The sequence below is a fragment of the Zootoca vivipara genome, chromosome Z (assembly GCF_963506605.1).
Source record: "Zootoca vivipara chromosome Z, rZooViv1.1, whole genome shotgun sequence".
Classification (NCBI taxonomy): domain Eukaryota; kingdom Metazoa; phylum Chordata; class Lepidosauria; order Squamata; family Lacertidae; genus Zootoca; species Zootoca vivipara.
In genome coordinates this window covers 5,186,715-5,204,993 of record NC_083294.1, presented here as the reverse complement: position 1 = coordinate 5,204,993, position 18,279 = coordinate 5,186,715, and the positions used below count along the sequence as shown (strand labels likewise).

General features: G+C 46.2%; 1 protein-coding gene across 1 annotated transcript in view; it reads right to left on the bottom strand.

Moving 5' to 3' along the window:
- Positions 1-18,279, bottom strand: part of BRINP1 (BMP/retinoic acid inducible neural specific 1) — a 110,759-nt gene that overhangs the window by 31,763 nt on the left and 60,717 nt on the right. Inside the window, exon 3 of the mRNA XM_035114125.2 lies at positions 6,742-6,932. Coding sequence (XP_034970016.1) covers positions 6,742-6,932 — 191 coding nt within the window. The remainder of the gene's footprint in view (positions 1-6,741; positions 6,933-18,279) is intronic.

Sequence of the window (18,279 nt, the reverse complement as noted above, 5' to 3'; positions counted from 1 at the left end):
CCGTGGTTGCTCAGGCTTCCCCTCAGCCACTATCTGCACAAGGAAAGAAAAAAGCACATTAATTGCATCCACACAATTAACATAAGCTCTAATTTAGTCCATTGGTCTGCATCAGGGACTGGACTCTGGGTGTTTCCAGAACTCAGGTGTTAAGCAGGTGGCAACGGAGGGTAAGACCATGGCTGTGCATATTTCTACATTTGTTGATTTTCTGATTAGGTTTGAGCCCCACCAGAAGACCAGGAGAACCAGGCTTACCATCAAGTTATGACATGCATATACAAAGATGCTGTCACAGATCAAACTCTGGAGGGTTATCTCAGCTCATAGCAGCCCAAACAGAAGATGTCCAGTCTTGGCACTCCATACATAATCTTGAGAGCTGACGTCATCGTCAGCATCATTATTATTATTATTAATTAAATTTCTATAAAGCCCTTCATCTGAAAATCACAGGGCAGTTCACACTATCTCCCCCCCCCCCCGAAAAATACCATACCAAAGGTCTGGAGGAAGGAGAATATTACATAACTTTAGATGCCAGGTGAGCCTCCCTGGGAAGAACATTCCACAAACCGGAAGCCACCACAGAAAAGGCCTGTTCTCATGTTGTGCCCTCCAGACCACACATAGAGGAAGCACACGAAGAAGGGCCTCTGGTGATGATTGGAGGGTCCAGGTTGGGGGAGGTGGTCCTTGAGGTATTGTGGTCCTGAGCTGTTTAAGGTTTTATAGGTCAAAACCAGCACTTTGATTTGGGCCTGGAACCTAATTAGCAGGCACTGATGTCTGGCCAGGATTGGATTTATACGCTCTTTCTTGTCGTGGTGAGCAACCAGGCTGCTGAATTCTGCACCATCTCAAGTTTCTGGACAGTCTTCAGAGGCAGCCCTATATACAACACGTTGCAGTAATCTAACCTAGAGCTGTTAGACTTGTACTGTATAGGCATCTGGTCTACTCATGTAACAGAATGAGGTGCTGGAGTCCTGATATGGAGAATGTGAGCATATAAGACAGAGAAGGGGAAGCTGTGGTATTCTTCAACTACAACTCCTATCATCTTATTCTGCCTTAGTCAGACCACACCTGGAATACTGTGTTCAATTCTGGGCATCCCAATTTAAGAAGGATGTTGACAAGTTGGAATGGGTGCAGGGGAGGGCAACCAAGATGATCAAGGGTTTGGAAACCAAGACTTACTGTGCATATGGAGTGCTTGAAGGAACTGGGTATGTTTAACCTGGAAAAGAGGAGACTGAGAGGAGATATTGCAGCCATGTTCAAATATCTTAAGGGCTGTCACATGGAAGAGGGAGCTTGTTTTCTCCTGCTCTGGAGGGTAGGACTCAAACCAATGGCTTCAAGTTTCAAGAAATAGGATTCTGACTAAACATTCGGAAAAAAACTTTCTGACAGTAAGAGCTGTTAAACAGAGCATGGGTGGCCATCTGTCATGGATTCTTTAGGTGAAATTCCTGCATTGCAGGGGGTTGGACTAGATGACCCTTGGGGTACCTTCCAACTCTAAGATTCTATGATCCCTGACCGTTGACCATGCTTCTTGTGGCTGCTTAGAGTTAGAGTCCAGCAATGTCTGAAGCCTATCAGAATAGGCAAAAGTGTTCTTGAAAGTGTATCACTTTTGCATTTTGCCTCCCCACCCCAATTTTAACTGTTTATCAAGATAGGCAGATAGCCCCCTGCTTCAGAAACCAGTTTAGGGCAAGCTATTTCACTGATGATTTTCAGAGAGATGAGATGTCAGTCATGGGTAATGGTGTGTTGATCTGCAGGTCCTCAGTGATCCTCAGTGTAAAAAATTAGATCTGAGCTAAAACTCACCCCCAGGTTGAGCTCAGTGGTAGAGCCCCAGCATCTCTAGGAAGGGCTGGCCTGAAATCTTAGGAGACCCTCTGCCAATCAGTGTAGACAATATCAAGCTAGATGAACCAATGGTATGGCTCGTAAGGCCACTGCTTAAGCTCCTACATTTGTACTTCTGCAAATCTTGGTATTTCCACTAGTCGGAGGATACCACCCTTTTCCACCTGAATGTTACTGTTTTGGTTGCAACTGTGGACACCATTTTTATGCAAAGGCAGCAAAACATTGAGACTCCAGTGCTCACTGTAGAGCTTAGAGGCTTAGTTCGTATCTCTGAGGGGACTGTCTTTTCAGTAGCACTTAAGAACACTAAAAGATCTCTGTTGGATCAGGCCTAAGACCTGTCTTAGGTGTGGGGACTGTTTTCAGCCCAAGGCCCACATTTCCTCCTGGGCAAGCTTCCTGACAGTGGTGGGTGGGACCATAGACAAAAAGTTGGTGGAACAAATAATGTGCCTACATTTGGCTAGTTCTCTTTCTCCTCCCCGGCAAGCAAGAACACATCCCAGGCAGGGGGAAATGTTCAAGGAGGCTACAAAGCAGGGCTGGCAGCCAGTGTGGCCTAGGAAAAGGGGATGTGGACTGGGGAAGTCCCAAAGGACAGACAGAAAGGTTTAGAGGGCTGTATTTGGCCCCTGTCCCCCCCCACTTCCTATCTAGCCCATCACTCTGTTCCCACAGTGGACAGCCAGATGCCTTTGGGAAGCCCCACAAGCAGGACACAAGCACAATGGTTGCCTCCCTCTTGTAATTCTCAGCAGCCAGTAGTCAGAAACATGGAGACACTGTATAGCCATCATTGCTAGTTGCCACTGAATTTGTGAATTTGTTTAATCCCCTTTTAAAACTGTACTATGGGATTTGCTATAAATTGTGTGAAGAAGTACTTCCTTTTACCTGTCTTGTTCTCTTACTACAGTATTCCACTTCATTGGATGACTGTTTCTAGCATTATGTGAAAGCGAGAAAATCCTTTACGGCCCAGGGGTATCCAAACTAAGGCCCGGGGGCCGGATCTGGCCCAATCGCCTTCTCAATCTGACCCGTGGGCGGTCCGGAATCAGCATGTTTTTACATGAGTGGAATGTGTCCTTTTATTTAAAATGCATCTCTGGGTTATTTGTGGGGCCTGTCTGGTGTTTTTACATGAGTAGAATGTGTCCTATTATTTAATATGCATCTCTGGGTAATTTGTGGGACATAGGAATTCGTTCATTTCCCCCCCAAAAATACAGTCCGCCCCCCCACAAGGTCTGAGGGACAGTGGACCGGCCCCCTGCTGAAAAAGTTTGTTGACCCCTACACCTATCCACTTTCTCTACTCCATGCAAACTTTATACACCAGTTCCCCCCTTCATCTTTATACACATGTCTCCCCACCTTTATCGCCTCTCTTCTGAGCTAAAATGCCCCAAACGTCATAACATTTATTCATAAGAGAGTTGATTCAACCATTTGATCAGTTGCACTGTTGTACTCCTTTTCTTACTGTACAATATTCCTTTTCATGAGTGGTGAACAAAAGTGTATTCAGTTTTCCAAGTGTGGTTGCACCATACAACATTTGGTTGCATGGTGAGGATTTCTAGGACGCTATGCTCTTCCAAATCCATCCCCTTCACTCCTCCACACACACACACACAAAAGAATCCACACAGAAAAGTTTCATGTTGGGTAAAAGTGTTCAAAGTCTGCACTTCTCTTTGACATGATGAACAGTAATAATATGTTGGGCCTATAAAGTGTTTATAAAAATAATTACTCACTGAGTATATTCCAACATCCCAAACAACACCCCTCCCCACCCCCCACCCCACCAAAACCCCCCACTCTGTACATAGAAAGCCAATAAGTCAGGGAACATGTTAGGCGTGAACCTTTATCATGGGCAAATGGTTTTCAATTTTCAAGAGTTTCTTTATTCACCACATTATATCCGACATTTCATCCAAGATGGCATACATGGCTCAACCCCCATTTTATCCTCAGAACGTCCCTATGAAGTAGGTTAGGCTGAGTGGTCATGATTGGTTCACGGTCAACCAGTGAGCTCCCCAGCCAAGCGGGGACTTGAACCTGGATCTCCCTGGTCTGAGCACAGCACCAGCATAGCACAGTGGTCCGTACACCAATGAGGGCAATGAGACAAGCACTCAACCCCCCAACTCCCCATGTACACCATAACAAAGGATGGCACAAGACTTATGACTTGAGAAAGAAAGAATAATGTGAACACTTAGGGCTTCATTACTGTAGTACCCATCAGCACTAAGAAGCTGGCACTGAAATACCTTCTAGTGTTGTGGTTTTCAAGCTCTTTGGGGGTAAGTACGTTGTCTGCGTTATTCCAATGAGAAAGAGGAGCTATCAAATGTCAAGGGATGATAGGTTGTATGAATATTCTGGTTGAATCGGGGAAGTGTGTGTGAACCTGAAGTCTCCAAATAGGAAAATACTTCTGCTCATAAACAATGCATGCTCCCCAGAGGGTCCCTTTCCTCATCCTCCTCTTTACTGCCATCAAGACGAATCTTTCATTCCTCTTGCGCCGTTCCCTGGCGGCTCTCCCTCCCCATGCTCTCTGTGCTGGGGGCCTGATCGAACGCTTAGCTCCGCTGTCCATCGCCAGCTCTCGTTACAAGCCTGTGCATATTTTAAAGTGTTGTGTCATAAAATCAGGAGCACGAACAAGCCAAGGTGAATAATTCACCATCGCGCCTGAACAAAATTAAAAATATATTTCACCGTCAAAAGGTCTGTGTTATTTGGAATTTCCAGGGAGATAAAAAGAAGGGGGGGGGGAGGAAAAGGAAAGAAAATTGGCTGGTTGTAGGAGGTGAAATGAAGAAGCAAACCCTAGTCCCTCCCTCATGTAAATTCAAGGCACGCAGTCAGATCATTGGCTTGTTTGTTCAGAAAAGTGCCACTGTGTTCAATGCAGTTTAATCTCAGGCAAGTGTGAACTGAATTGAAGCCTGAAGCAACAATCTAAACAATAGGGATGGGGAACCTATGGCCTCTCTGTTTACCCCTCAGGACTCTCCACAGGCCACACCTGCTTCCCACAGGCCACACCCTTGAATGCTTTTGCATGGCTGGAATAAGCCCTTGTGCTGCAATAGTGCCTCTTGCTTGCATGGGTGGAGAGGCAGTCTTTCTGGCTTTTGTATGGCTGGAATATAACTTCATGTTCAAAGTTAGGAGTCAGATTCATTGTTCTACTCGTTTTTGCATCTGGCCCTTGCCAACAGTGGCGTGAGGGCTCCTCAAAAGGCTGCACATATGTGAATATGGCCCTCAGTCTAAGCAAGGTCCCCCAGCCTTGCTATATTCCAGCCTTGCTATATTACCTGGAAGTAAGTCCCATTGAACTCAATAGAGTTTACCTCTGAGTAGATATGCACAGGATGAGTTGGCTGGAGTGAGACAAACCACTTAAGAACATAAGAACAACCTAATTGGTTGTTGCCACAGTGACCACACAGATGCCTGTGGGAAGTCAACAAGCAGGACTTAAGCGCAAGGGCCCTTTCCTCTTCTGTGGTTTGCAGCAGCTGGCATTCAGAAGTATCAATATCTCTCAGCAAAGCGGCACAGCACAGCCACCTTGGCTAGCAGCCATCAATCAATAGCCTTCTCTTACATGAATCCATCTAATCTCTTTTAAAGCCAATTGAGTTGGTGGCTACCACTATCTCCTGCAGGAGTGAGTTCCATAGTTTAACCAAGCTCTGAGTGATGAAGTACTTTCTTTTGCCTGTCCTGAATCTTTCAGAATTCAGCTTCACTGCTCCAGTGTTATAAGAGAAGCAGAAAGAAGCCTATTTTCTCCATGCCATGCATAATTTAAAAAACTCCTAGCATGTCACCTCTAACCCACCTTTTCTCTAAATGAAAAGCCTTGTAGGACACCACAGAATTCCCACAGTAGCCTCCCATAACTGCTTGCTGCAAATGGCCCTGGGAGTGGAAGAAGCACAGCGACCCCAACCCCACCTCCCTGAGATGCTCCAGAAGCATACTGTGGTCAACAGCATCAAAAGCCATTGAGAAATTGAGAATGAGCAGGGTTATACTCCCACCCCTCTCTCTCAATGAATGTCACTAACAAGGGTGACAAAGACAGCTAATTGGGGATACAATGGTGACAGAGAAGCAGGCACGGTGAAGCAGCCTCACTCATGTTTGTCAGGTTTAGACAGGGTCCTATACCACCTGCCCTCTACTACCAACCCTCCTGCTTCATGGCATGCAGGTCACAGGGATATCAAGGAGACCTATGTGCCCCACAGCAATGATGGCTGCACTCAGGAGCAATTGTGTCAATGACTCCACACATTACACCATTCCACAGTGAGACAAGAGACTCAACAAGAGTGTTAGCTGTGTCAGCTGAAAACCCCCCCAGAGCATTCAGGATTCCACGTCGCCTAGGGCGGACCAACTCAATAGGTCCCCCACCCTTGAATATGTGTTTGTTTGTTTGAAAAAACAGTATTCTCATAAAAATTAATCATAAGTGCAGTTCTCCCTGCTCAGGGACACATTTGTGTATAAAGTTTTGGTTACTATATACATTTATTTTTTTTTGCTAGTAACATTCCTTTCTGTTTGTTATTTTCACCAATTATACACACTTCCCCTTAATAGACACATCATTTGGTTGGAAAACTGAGCTGTAAAGCCTGGAGCAGTGTGAATTTCATAGGATACCTGTGTGTTGTTTTGCGCATATGTTTAGGAAATGCAAAATCAGCTAAGTTCCCTTTGGAATGCAAACACAACCAATATCCTCACTCACCAACCCCCTACCCCAAACCCTTGTGGGAAGGTACAAATCTCATTGCCACCTACCTCCCAAAGTAGCAGAGATGAGTATGTGTGTGCCGTACTTCTTGATGATGGTATCAATGAACTGCTGTGTCGTGGGCCTCCTGCCCAGCAGGCGGATGCTCCTCTGGAACTCAGGCATCAGGGGGACGGGATTGCGGAGCAGGTCTCTCCGCTCGATGGCTGTGTTCCTCACCTTCCAACGGGCAAATTCCCTAAGCGACAACACAGGAACACAACAAAGGTGAGGTTCCAAGTCCAGGCAGGAAAGGCAGACCACTGGGGAAATGGCTTGTGGAGGAACACAGAGGGGAAATACTGTGCAACTTCACCGCATCTTACGCCACTGGAGAGATACAGAGGCACATTTCCAGGGCTAGAGCTAAAAGGTTTGAGGGCTGGAGAAAAGGGAAGCAAAAAAAGGAGAGGAGGAGAGGAGAAGGAAAGATATTATTTTGATATGTATTGTTTCATCCCATAGTAAGAACCAGACATCCCCTAGATGTGGAGGAAACCATGCACTTGACAGAATGAAAATGAACATTGTGCAAGGGGTGAGAGGATGAACCTAGGATTTTTCAACCAAGGAATGTGAGTTTTCTGAGCATTGCTCTGTGCCTGTATTTCAGGGACTACACTTGATCTGAGGAACCTGCGGTTCTCCAAATGTTGTTGGACTCCAACACCCATCAGCCACTAGCCAGCATAGCCAATGATTATGGATGATGGGCGTTGGAGTCTAAGAGTTTCATCCAATGCTATCCTACTCAGAGTAGACACACTGAAAATTATGGACATGATTAACTTAGGCCCTGTAGTTTCAATGGGTCTACTTGGAGTAGAATTAAGTTGGCTACAACCCCCCCCCGCCCCCCCCCCCAAAAAAAAATCTGGAAGGACCACAGGTTCCCTATCTGTGGACTATACCATTTCACAGTATTTGAGAAGCAGCTTTCAAGTTTGTTTGTACAGCTCTGTCTGAGCATTGATTAGTGTTCCATGGGTGAACTGACTGGTCACAGATGAACAAAATCTCATTCCAGACTGTAGGTTGGACAAGAATTTCCAAGGAAACAACATTAGATTTGTGATATCCCAAAACATTTGCAAGCTGGGCAAATTGTATCCTGAACCAGACCTGTAAGGATTTTGATAACTTAACCACTGGCAATGGGCACGTGTCACAAGGCAATTCAAATAAAGTCCATGATAGTGATATGAATCCCAGTGCCCTCATTCTGCAGCAGCAAATGCCAAGTTTTGCAAGAAGGTCACACCTTCCTCAGTCCTCTGAATGAAGACAGAACAAGTGAACTAATCTATAGATGGTATCCCAAGGGACAGAGTGGGTAACATCATTTTTTCAGTTGTCTTTCTCCTAATGACAACCCTGTCAAGTAGGTCTTGGTTATCCTCGTTTTTAGAGTGGCCACTTGCCCAAAGCCCTTCAGTGACACAATGGCTTGTTGCTCATCTAGGCTGAGTTCCATATTCTATCCTCTCTGCCTTTATATTAGCCTATTATCTAAACTGGCAGATTTATTTTTAGAGAAGTTAAAATATTTGGGGGAGATTAATGCTGATTCAACCATTACAAACGGTATATAAAAATAATCAGTGTCGCTTGAAATGCCTATTGAAATCACAGTTCACTGCCATCTCCCTCCTTCCAGTACTTCAGCTATGTGCTTTGGTGTCAATAATAATTCAAAAAGATACAAGGCTAGATTTTATATTTGTGTGTGTTCTGCCCCCAACAAAGGAATAATAGCATCCATTCATACATGTGTTAAGTACTGTGGGTTGTATCTGTATTAGTCCTACTAGGAAAACACCCTTTGAAATCAATATACATGATCAATTTAGTTCTATTAATTTCATTGGGTCCACTTTGAGAAGCACTAACAATGAACACAAACTTATATATTTTCCTAAAAGGAAGGGAGCGAGCACCTCCCCAACACACACACACAAAAAAGCCAGTTCAGTCCCTCTTTCCTCTGATTAGAACACTCCAGTGAGGTAAAGTCAATTCCCTCTCCACGTACAAATTTTAACCAAAATGAACACTGGAAATATAAACAAGGCTGCACACTTCTGACTATGCATGTTTATTTGAATGATGATTCCATGAAAGTCAATCTGTTTGACTTCACAGAAAATTGGAGGAGAGGGTGTTCCCTGCAAGGAAAATTTTTTATTTTCTCTTTCAAAACTTCAACATGTGAGACAAAGCTTCCCACTTCCCAAAAAATGCACATTGGCCCTTCTCTGCCCTTCCTCAGTTGTTTTCATTTCCTCTTCCTCTGCTCCCTCTGCACTCCCTCAAAAGGGAAAAAAATAACCCACCTAAATTCATGTGGTTCTTCCTTTGGGTTCTGTAGCCACATTAATTCACACTGGAGGCATACAAAAAGCACACCTTTTTCCTGTTACATAACAATAACAATAATAAATTATTTATATCCCACCCAATTGGCTAGGTTTCCCCAGCTACTCTGGGAGATTTCCAACTGAATAATAAAAACAATACAGCATCAAACATTAAAAACTTCCCTAAACAGGGCCGCCTTCAGTTATCTTTTAAAAGGAAAATAGTTGCTTATTGCCTTGACATCTGCTGGGCGGGCGTTCCACAGGGCGTTCCACAGGGCGGGCACCACTACCGAGAAGGTCCTCTGCCTGGTTCCCTGTAACCTCACTTCTCACACCGAGGGAACCGCCAGAAGGCCCTCAGTGCTGGACCTCAGTGTCCAGGCTGGACGATGGGGATGGAGACACTCCTTCAGGTATACAGGACCAAGGCCATTTAGGGCTTTAAAAGTCAGCACTGACACTTTGAATTGTGCTCGGAAACATACTGGGAGCCAATGTAGATCTTTCAAGACCGGTGTTATGTGGTCCCGGCGGCCGCTCCCAGTCACCCATCTAGCTGCCGCATTCTGGTTTAATTGCAGTTTCCGAGTCACCTTCAAAGGTAGCCCCACACAGAGCGCATTGCAGTAGTCCAAGCGAGAGATAACCAGAGCATGCACCACTCTGGCAAGACAGTCTGTGGGCAAGTAGGGTCTCAGCCTGCGTACCAGATGGAGCTGGTAGACAGCTGCCCTGGGCACAGAATTAACCTGTGCCTCCATGGACAGCTGTGAGTCCAAAATGACTCCCAGGCTGCACACCTGGTCCTTCAGGGGCACAATTACCCCATTCAGGACCAGGGAGTCCTCCACACCCGCCCACCTCCTGTCCCCCACAAACAGTACTTCTGTCTTGTCAGGATTCAATCTCAATCTGTTAGCCGCCATCCATCCTCCAACCGCCTCCAGACACTCACACAGGACCTTCACAGCTTTCACTGGTTCTGATTTAAAAGAGAGGTAGAGCTGGGTATCATCTGCATATTGAGGAATACCCAACCCAAACCCCCTGATGATCTCTCCCAGCAGCTTCATGTAGATGTTAAAAAGCATGGGGGAGAGGACTGAACCCGCCCCGCCCTGCTCCCATGGTGGAGTCTACCTCCTTCCGAATCTGAGTTACTTTACATGTATCTGCAAAAAAACTTTGCAAATACATTGCAGGAGATCTTGGGGTCCCTACCAGGCCCCGATGACGAAGTTGGTTCCAATAGATGGTGAACCACCTGAAAGAGTCTCCTGCCACTGTTTTCTGCAGATGCAACAGAGGCGGCGAAGAAAATCCTCTTCGCCGTCGCCATCACCACTTGGTAGGCTCGACGTTGAGCTCTAACCCGTGTCTGGTCCGATTCAGAGTGAGTTTTCCATCACCGGCGCTCTAGCCGTCTCAGTGATTGTTTCATCACCCTCAGCTCTGGGGAAAACCATGGGGCTGTCTGGGCTCCATGCAATCGGAGAGGGCACTTCGGAGCCAGACAGTCAATAGCCCTGGTTAACTCCGTATTTCAATGGGTCACCAGGGAATCAGCTGAAAGGCCATCAACATGGGATAAAACATCTACCAGTCTCTGGAAATCATTTGGATCCATTAAGTGGTGGGGGCAGACCATCCAAATCAGTCCCACCTCGCTGCAGAGGGGAAGGGCCGCGGAGAAGTCCAGTTGCACCAGGAAGTGATCTGACCATGGCCATAGAAACATAGGGAGATACCATTTACCGAGCCATACCGAGTCTATCTAGAACAGAAGCTTTCAACCTTTTTGAGTCCTTGACCAACTATATTCTTTCTGCAGCTCCCCTGTGGGGCTCAGGAGCCCAGTTATGTCACCCCTTGCTTGCAGAGCTGGCAGCCCCTTGCCCTTTTTTGAACACCCTCTCAGCCTCCTTTCCTCTCCCCTCTCCTTGGGAGTCCTCTGGGTAGTTGCTGCCGTCGCTCCTGGGACTTGCCTGTCCATTCCCAACAGCAAGGGCTCAGGGATTGGCAGGCTGGGCTCCCTCGCATGCTTGCTTGCTTGCTTACCCCGAGGCCACCTCAGCTCCTGGCAACCAGCACCCCCCGGCCAGCTGCAGAGGTATCATTTGCCTAGGGAGCTTGTAGCCAGGGCTGCTGCAACAAACAGCTGTGCAAGCCTTTGGGAGGCAGAGACGTGAGAAGGCATTAGAGGAAGGAGGGAAGGAAAGAGAGACAGAGGCCAGTGTTGCCCACAGCACCCCTGACCATCATTCAAGGCACCCCATGGTGCCATGGCACACTGGTTGAATCCTGCTCTAGAGGATTGAACCTGGGACCTTCAGCATGCAAAGCAGGTTGCCCAACACATGAGTTACAGCCCTTTTCCTAAGGTTGGGCATTTGTGTAGGTGGCAAGGAAAATCCAACTACAAATAAAAAAATATGCTGCCACAGCAAGTAAGCACAAGTTGATTGTGACATGGCAAATATTTCACTATTTTGCTTTGTCAGCATGCCCAGAAATAAGTGCAACAATAAGAAAGCAGGAGCTTGGGGAAGCAAATAGGCTTCGTGGGGAGTTTCCAGAAACCTTAGCATTGATTCATACTCCAGAAAGATGGTCAAGAACACCTGGCCCTTCTGAAGCCAATCAAAAAAGGAACTAGACTCAACAGCCACAAGGATCCAAGTTAAAACTGGATAGCTGCTGATTCCTTATATTATAACATGGGAGGTGGCATAGGGTAATGAATGGAAACAAAGCCGTATGAGGAATGGTTGAGGGAATTGGGTATATTTAACCTGGAAAAGAAGAGACTAAGAGGAGGAAAAGAGGAGACTGAGAGGAGATGTTTCCTGCTCGGCAGGGGGTTGGACTGGATGGCCCTTGTGGTCTCTTCCAACTCTACGATTCTATGATTCTATATGATAGTCATCTTCAAATATCTCAAGGGCTGTCCCATGGAATATGGAGCAAGATTGCTCTGGAAGGTAGGACTCAAACCAAAGGATTCAAGTTACAAGAAAGCAGATTCTGACTAAACTTCAGGAAGAATATTCTGGTGGTAATAACTCTTTGAAAGTGTAACAGGTCTCCCATGAGAGTTGATTGACTCTCCTTCCCTGGAGGTTTTTAAGCAGAGGTTTGATGGCCATCTGTCATGTATGATCTCCCCACTATGTCCTCCCCACTACAGCTCGGTTAGATGAGTATGGTGCTGATAAAACCAAGGCTACAGGTTTGATCCCCATGTGGGACAGCTGCATACAGTATTGCCGCATTGCAGAGTGCTGGACTAGATGACCCCCCCCCCCCCCGGCACCTTCCAATTCTAAAATGCTGCAGTTCTATGAATGTTTACAATGCATCATGGCTGGGACGCCCATTTCCACTGATACTGGAACTGTGTGGCTTGGATTTAGTTCTAGGTTCAGGGTAGGGAAGATTTTCCAGCCTGAGGGCCACATTCCCTACTTGGCAAGCTTCCAGCGGAGACATGCCAGGGATGAGTGGGGGCAGAGGCAAAAGAATGGGAAGCCAAATAATGTAACTTTTGGATAACTGCCATGCTGCTCAGGCCCGCCCTGGTGCACTCACAAGGTGGTCACCCTTAAGTGAAAGGACTTTCCCAGACAGCAGTGCTAGCAACAGGCTTAGTTAGGCATGATTCCATACTCAAGGTTAGGCTCAAGGTTCAAAAAATGGGGCATTCCTTTAGGCTGCTAACTAGGGGCTCCACAAAATCACTCCAACCTTATCCCTATGTAAATGCCAAGGTTGCACTGGGATGCATACCAAGGTGCAAGGAATCTGGTAAGTCAGTCACATCCTCTGAGAACTTCACTTTTGGGACCTGGTGGGGTGTCACAATTAGGTGGGGGAGAGGAATGAATGCTTCCTCTGCTTCCACTATCCCACTTGGCAGGACCTGCATGTACAAAACTCTGTCCCGCTTGTGATTCACAGCAACTGGTGTTCAGAGGGCTGCTGCCTCCATCTGTGGAGATAGAACATAGCTGTCATGGATAGTAGCAACGTATAGCCTTATCCTCATCAATTTGTCCACTCCACCTTTTAAGCTATCCAGGATGATGGCCATCACAACACCTGGAGCCAGGTTCAGTCCTGCCACCGTAAGATCTACGGCCACTGGAATAGATAAGAGTGGATGGAAACTCAAGAAGTTGGAGCTGAACAATTTCTGGCAGGCCACAAGCTACCTATTACAGGAATATTGGACAATATGAATAACCAGGGTAATACTGCTGCTCTGTTAAGTAATACTGCCACTCTATTCTGCCTTAGTCAGGAATACTGTGTTCAGTTCTGGGTACCACGGTTTTGACAAATGAATGTGTGCAATGATTAAGAGTCTGGCAGCCAAGCCTTATGAGGAACAGTTGAGGGAGTTAGGTGATTTTAGCCGGGAGAACAGAAGACTGAGAGGGGGTTGGCTAGATGACTCTTGGGGTTCCTTTCAACTCAACAATTGTATGGGAGCCCTAGCTAGAAATGCCAGCAATTTAACTGGGATCTCTTCATGCAAAACATATGCTCTAAGCCAGGCATCCCGAAACTTCAGCCCTCCAGATGTTTTGGCCTACAACTCCCATGATCCCTAGCTAACAGGACCAGTGGTCGGGGAAGATGGGAGTTGTAGTCCAAAACATCTGGAGGGCCGAAGTTTGGGGATGCCTGCTCTAAGCACTAAGCGATGGCTCCTCAGCACTGACAATCCTTATCAGTGCTGGGTTGGAGGGAGTAGAGTTATGGGTCTCTCGGCTTTAATATCTGGGGTGGGGGAAGCATCTACACATTGGTTTCTGGAGCCATCAGGGACTGCTTGCCTGCCTGAGGAGAAGAGAAGCTGCAAGAATTTGACCTTGTTTCTTGTCACAGCAAAAGGCAATGTATACTTTGCCCAAGGCACTGCCACACTAATGAGCACACAATAAAGCCTGCACAGGTTTTAAGAAGAACAGGGGGGAATGGTGGGTGACACCAGGGACTGTTGGGATGCTCATTAGCAATATGCTCCCTCAAGGGGACAGAGAACTGGAGGGAAATGCTGCAGAGGAAGGATAAAGTTCAAAGCCTGGAGGGCATGGAGTTTGCCCTCTGGGGAACAGGAGACTCCAAGGCCACGGGAACATCTAACATAAGTGACGAGTCCACGAAGCCGTCAGAGAAAATTAAATACTCCATCTTCCAACCACCGCGCAGGCCAGAGGGCATGAAGGGGAAAAGAAATTAGATCAGCGTGAAACCTTGGGGGCTGTTGCTTGATACCACAAAAAATAAAGGAATTAAACACAACAGTTGAAGAAAAATCCAAAGTATGTTGAAAGAAAAATACAGAACCGGAGTATGCAAACCCCACGAAAACTAGGCTGAAGCCAGATCTTTGACTACAAGCTCTTCTGGGGGGCCTGGGGGGCTGTCTTTTGCTATTGAGTTGAGTTAGGTAGGTTAAGAAGAATGGCATTGTGGCCCCCATTACTACCCCTCCCTGCTTATTATTCAGCTTCCCCAGCATCACCCAAGAGGTACCATCTGCTCTGTGCCACCCACAGCCTGATCTGTCAGCCGGTGGCTTTTTCGACACATGCTCACGTCAATGTTTTTCTATTCCTAGCATTGCCTCCTTTGCTGCTGGGTCAGCCTCCTACTTGCGTGATTTACTGCATTTAACACTGCAGTGACTGGATTTCTTTCTTTCAGCTTCGGAAGCAATCAGGGAAAGTCAGGCTGACAATGAGGAAGTCTGAAGGGTTGGAGGGAGTCCATTGCGCAGGACAAAATGCCCTACCCAAAAAAGCCACTTCCATGTAGAACACTGTGAAAACTGGGCTAAGGAATGCCAATGTGGTACCTGTGGACAGAACAGTGTCCTTGAGAACTTCTCCAAGCATATATGAATTCTCTGAGCCTGCCTACGAACACAACACACTCAACTCGCTCACTGCCCAACTTGTCATGGGGTGGCAAAAATTGTTTCCTTTTTCTCCCTTAAGAAGTACATAGAGCTAGAGGAGGAAGATGAAAGAGCAACACCCTTCCCTACTTCCTCTTTCAGCTTTATGTGCTTTTCAAGGCTCGGGTTACTTTGGCTGGATCCAACTTTTACCCAGATCCCATGGGAATATGAGGTGAAGGGTGTGCTGCTGATCTGGCATAGAGAATGGGGACTCAAATGGAGAAGTGTCCCAAGAGACTTATTCAAAAATCTAGATGGGACCAAGGACTTAGAAAGGTCAGGGGCTTGCTGACCACATTTCCTGGATGAGTGTCTACTAGGAATGAAGTGTGGCTTGAATTTAAACAATTTATCTATCAGTAGAATCACCGAGTTGGAAATTAACCCAAAGGCCATCTAGCCCAACCTCCTGCTTTTATGCAGGAAATCCTGTAGGAAATTTGCTACACAGCATCCCATTCTAGGCAGGCTTATCACTTAGGGACATGAGAAGACCTCTCCTGAATAAGACCCAAATGTTAATCTCGCCCAGCACTCTGCCTCCCGCATTGCCAATCCAGATGCTTCTGGCATTCCTGTGAACATCAAGGGGACAGCCCTGCCCTGCAAAATGTAGCAAGCCAGCCCTTCTCTGTTTGGGGCATCTTCTGTTCAAGCTGCTGAGTTGGGCCCTGGTCTTCTGCCACAGAGTCCTGCCCTGACAGCATCGCTGAGCAGCAGCTGGAGCAGGGAAGAAGATGGAGCAGCTCCTAAATTCTAGTGGTCTGATCCCGTTCTGGCTCTGGGCCATCTTCCTGACAGGTGATTCCTCTTGCCTTACTTTACTTGCACAATAAAATCATCTCAGCAGCAAATAATTAGGTCTGACTCATAAAAGGAGGCCAGGCTGTCTGAGCAGACAAGACTAGAGTCAATGTCACGCTTGTTTGGTTGTTTTTTCCCCGTCCTCCCCCCCCCCCCAATTTTTTTCTTTCTTTCTTTTTTAATACAGAGCTGGAATAATCCACTTACTAAGAGCTGGCTGAAGGTCACGCCAAACCCATCTCCTCTTAGAAGCAATTTACTACCTGATCAGCATTTCCAAAACTTTCATCTCATCCCCTTGTTCTCTCCTCCTTCTCTCCAGAAAAAAACAAAACAAAAAACAACCACCACCAGCTTCTCCTGCTGCTGCATTTTTGGCTCCAGATGTAAAATTGTTCCACAACATTCTTAAGTGAATCAGAGATAAGTGTGGCAAAGTGAGTCCTTTCAGGAGCTCCTAGTGGAACCTCCTGGTGCTTGTGGGAACCATGTTGGTGATCCCTAAAATGCCAGATACATTCTGAAACTGCTTTTGGTTTTGTGCCTTAAAGCAAAGCTTGTGTGTGGTCTCTGCATTCAACTTACTTATTCTTTTAAATCATTTATATTCTCCCCCCCCTCCACCAGTACCCACAAGGGGTCTACAAGGTGGCTATCATTGATATAAAACAATTTTAAAGCACAATCAATTGGCAATACGACAACTCATATGAAAAATAAATAAACAGAAACCAATAAGGCCACAAATAATGAGAAAACTGCCGCAGTGGCAGCAACAGAAACAGCAGCAGAGACCTCTAGAACAGAAATAAATCACTAAGGCTGCAAGCCTTGGCACATTTACTGGGGAGTAAGTCTCGCTGAACTCAGTGGGGCTTAATTCCATGGTAATCAGGAGGTGCTTTGAAATAGCAGCATATTTACCCTAATTAAAAGGGAGCAGAGCAATACTGGCTCCATTTATCTACAGTTTTCATTTATTATTATTTTACCATTTTTACACCCCCTCTTTAGTAAAAAGGCTCTCAATGCAGCTTACAAAATCTAGTGCTGGAGATGATCTCTGGCTTCAGGCTCACAATCAAAAAGGACATGGCACACAAGGAAGAAAGAGGAGGACAGAAGAGGGAAAAGCAAGCTCAGCACAAGTTCTTAAAGTTACGATTTCTAACACTGCAGCTGATGTCAGCAGTTGCTCTGGCTGCCTTGCATTTGATAAAGAACAACCCTGTTTACCCAGATCAAAGCTGGTGACAATGTCCAAGTCAGAAGCACAATTCAGATCTTATCACACTTCCCCCCCCCCGCCTTTCAGGGTATGAAGATCATGATTTGGCTAAAATAGGGGGTCAATGGGTGGATTTTGTGGGTCCTTTCCCTTCATGATTTGTGCACTGGTATTTACTTCCCCGAGGGACATGGGTGGCACTGTGGTCTAAACCACAGAGCCTAGGGCTTGCTAATCTGAAGTTTGAATACCTGCGATGGGGTGAGCTCCCGTTGTTCGGTCCCGGCTCCTTCCCACCTAGCACTTCAAAAGCATGTCAAGTGCAAGTAGATAAATAGGAACCGCTACAGCGGGAAGGTAAACGGCGTTTCCATGCGCTGCTCTGGTTCGCCAGATGCGGCTTTGTCATGCTGGCCACATGACACGGGAGCTGTCTGCAGATAAACGCCAGCTCCCTTGGCCTGTAGAGCGAGATGAGCGTGCAACCCCAGAGTTGTCCGCGACCGGACCTAATGGTCAGGGGTACCTTTACCTTTTAATTTATTTCCTCACCCAAAATCTAATTATGTGGAAGTCTAGGAAACATCTCCATAGGAGTGAGTTTCACAATCTCATGGCAGTTATGAAGGATTGTGTTGTGCCAAGTGACCTACCTCACATGGCTATTTCAGAATGTAGGATTTGTTCCTTGCATGGGGAGGTGGTGGAAATGCCTCAATTCTCTCTGGCTCCCACTTGCCTCATTTGCATTGAACACTAAGCCAAGCCCAAGAAAATCTTCGTTCCCCTGGTTATTAGTTTTACTAATAAAGCTAGCACTTCTGCCCCAGTTTCTAACAACAGCTTCTGTTGGTGTTTTTAACGCTGCAGTACCTGTTGCATTATGAAACTGGCTTTTTAAATCAATATACTACCATGTCACACTAAATTTTGAATGGTGGGAAAGAACTCTATGCTGGGATACCAGTACATATTTCATCACATGAAGTTACAATACAAAACTCCCATTATTTTCTGGGTTACAAATGCATATTTCCCCATCTGGAAACAACATGGAAATGAGCACTTCCACTAGATAGTGGCTTTTATGTCATGTGAAAGATCACATAAAATGTGGAAATGTCAGGAAAACAGAATAATGCACTATTGGAATGCAGTCTTAGATCGGGGTCCAATCCTTGATACT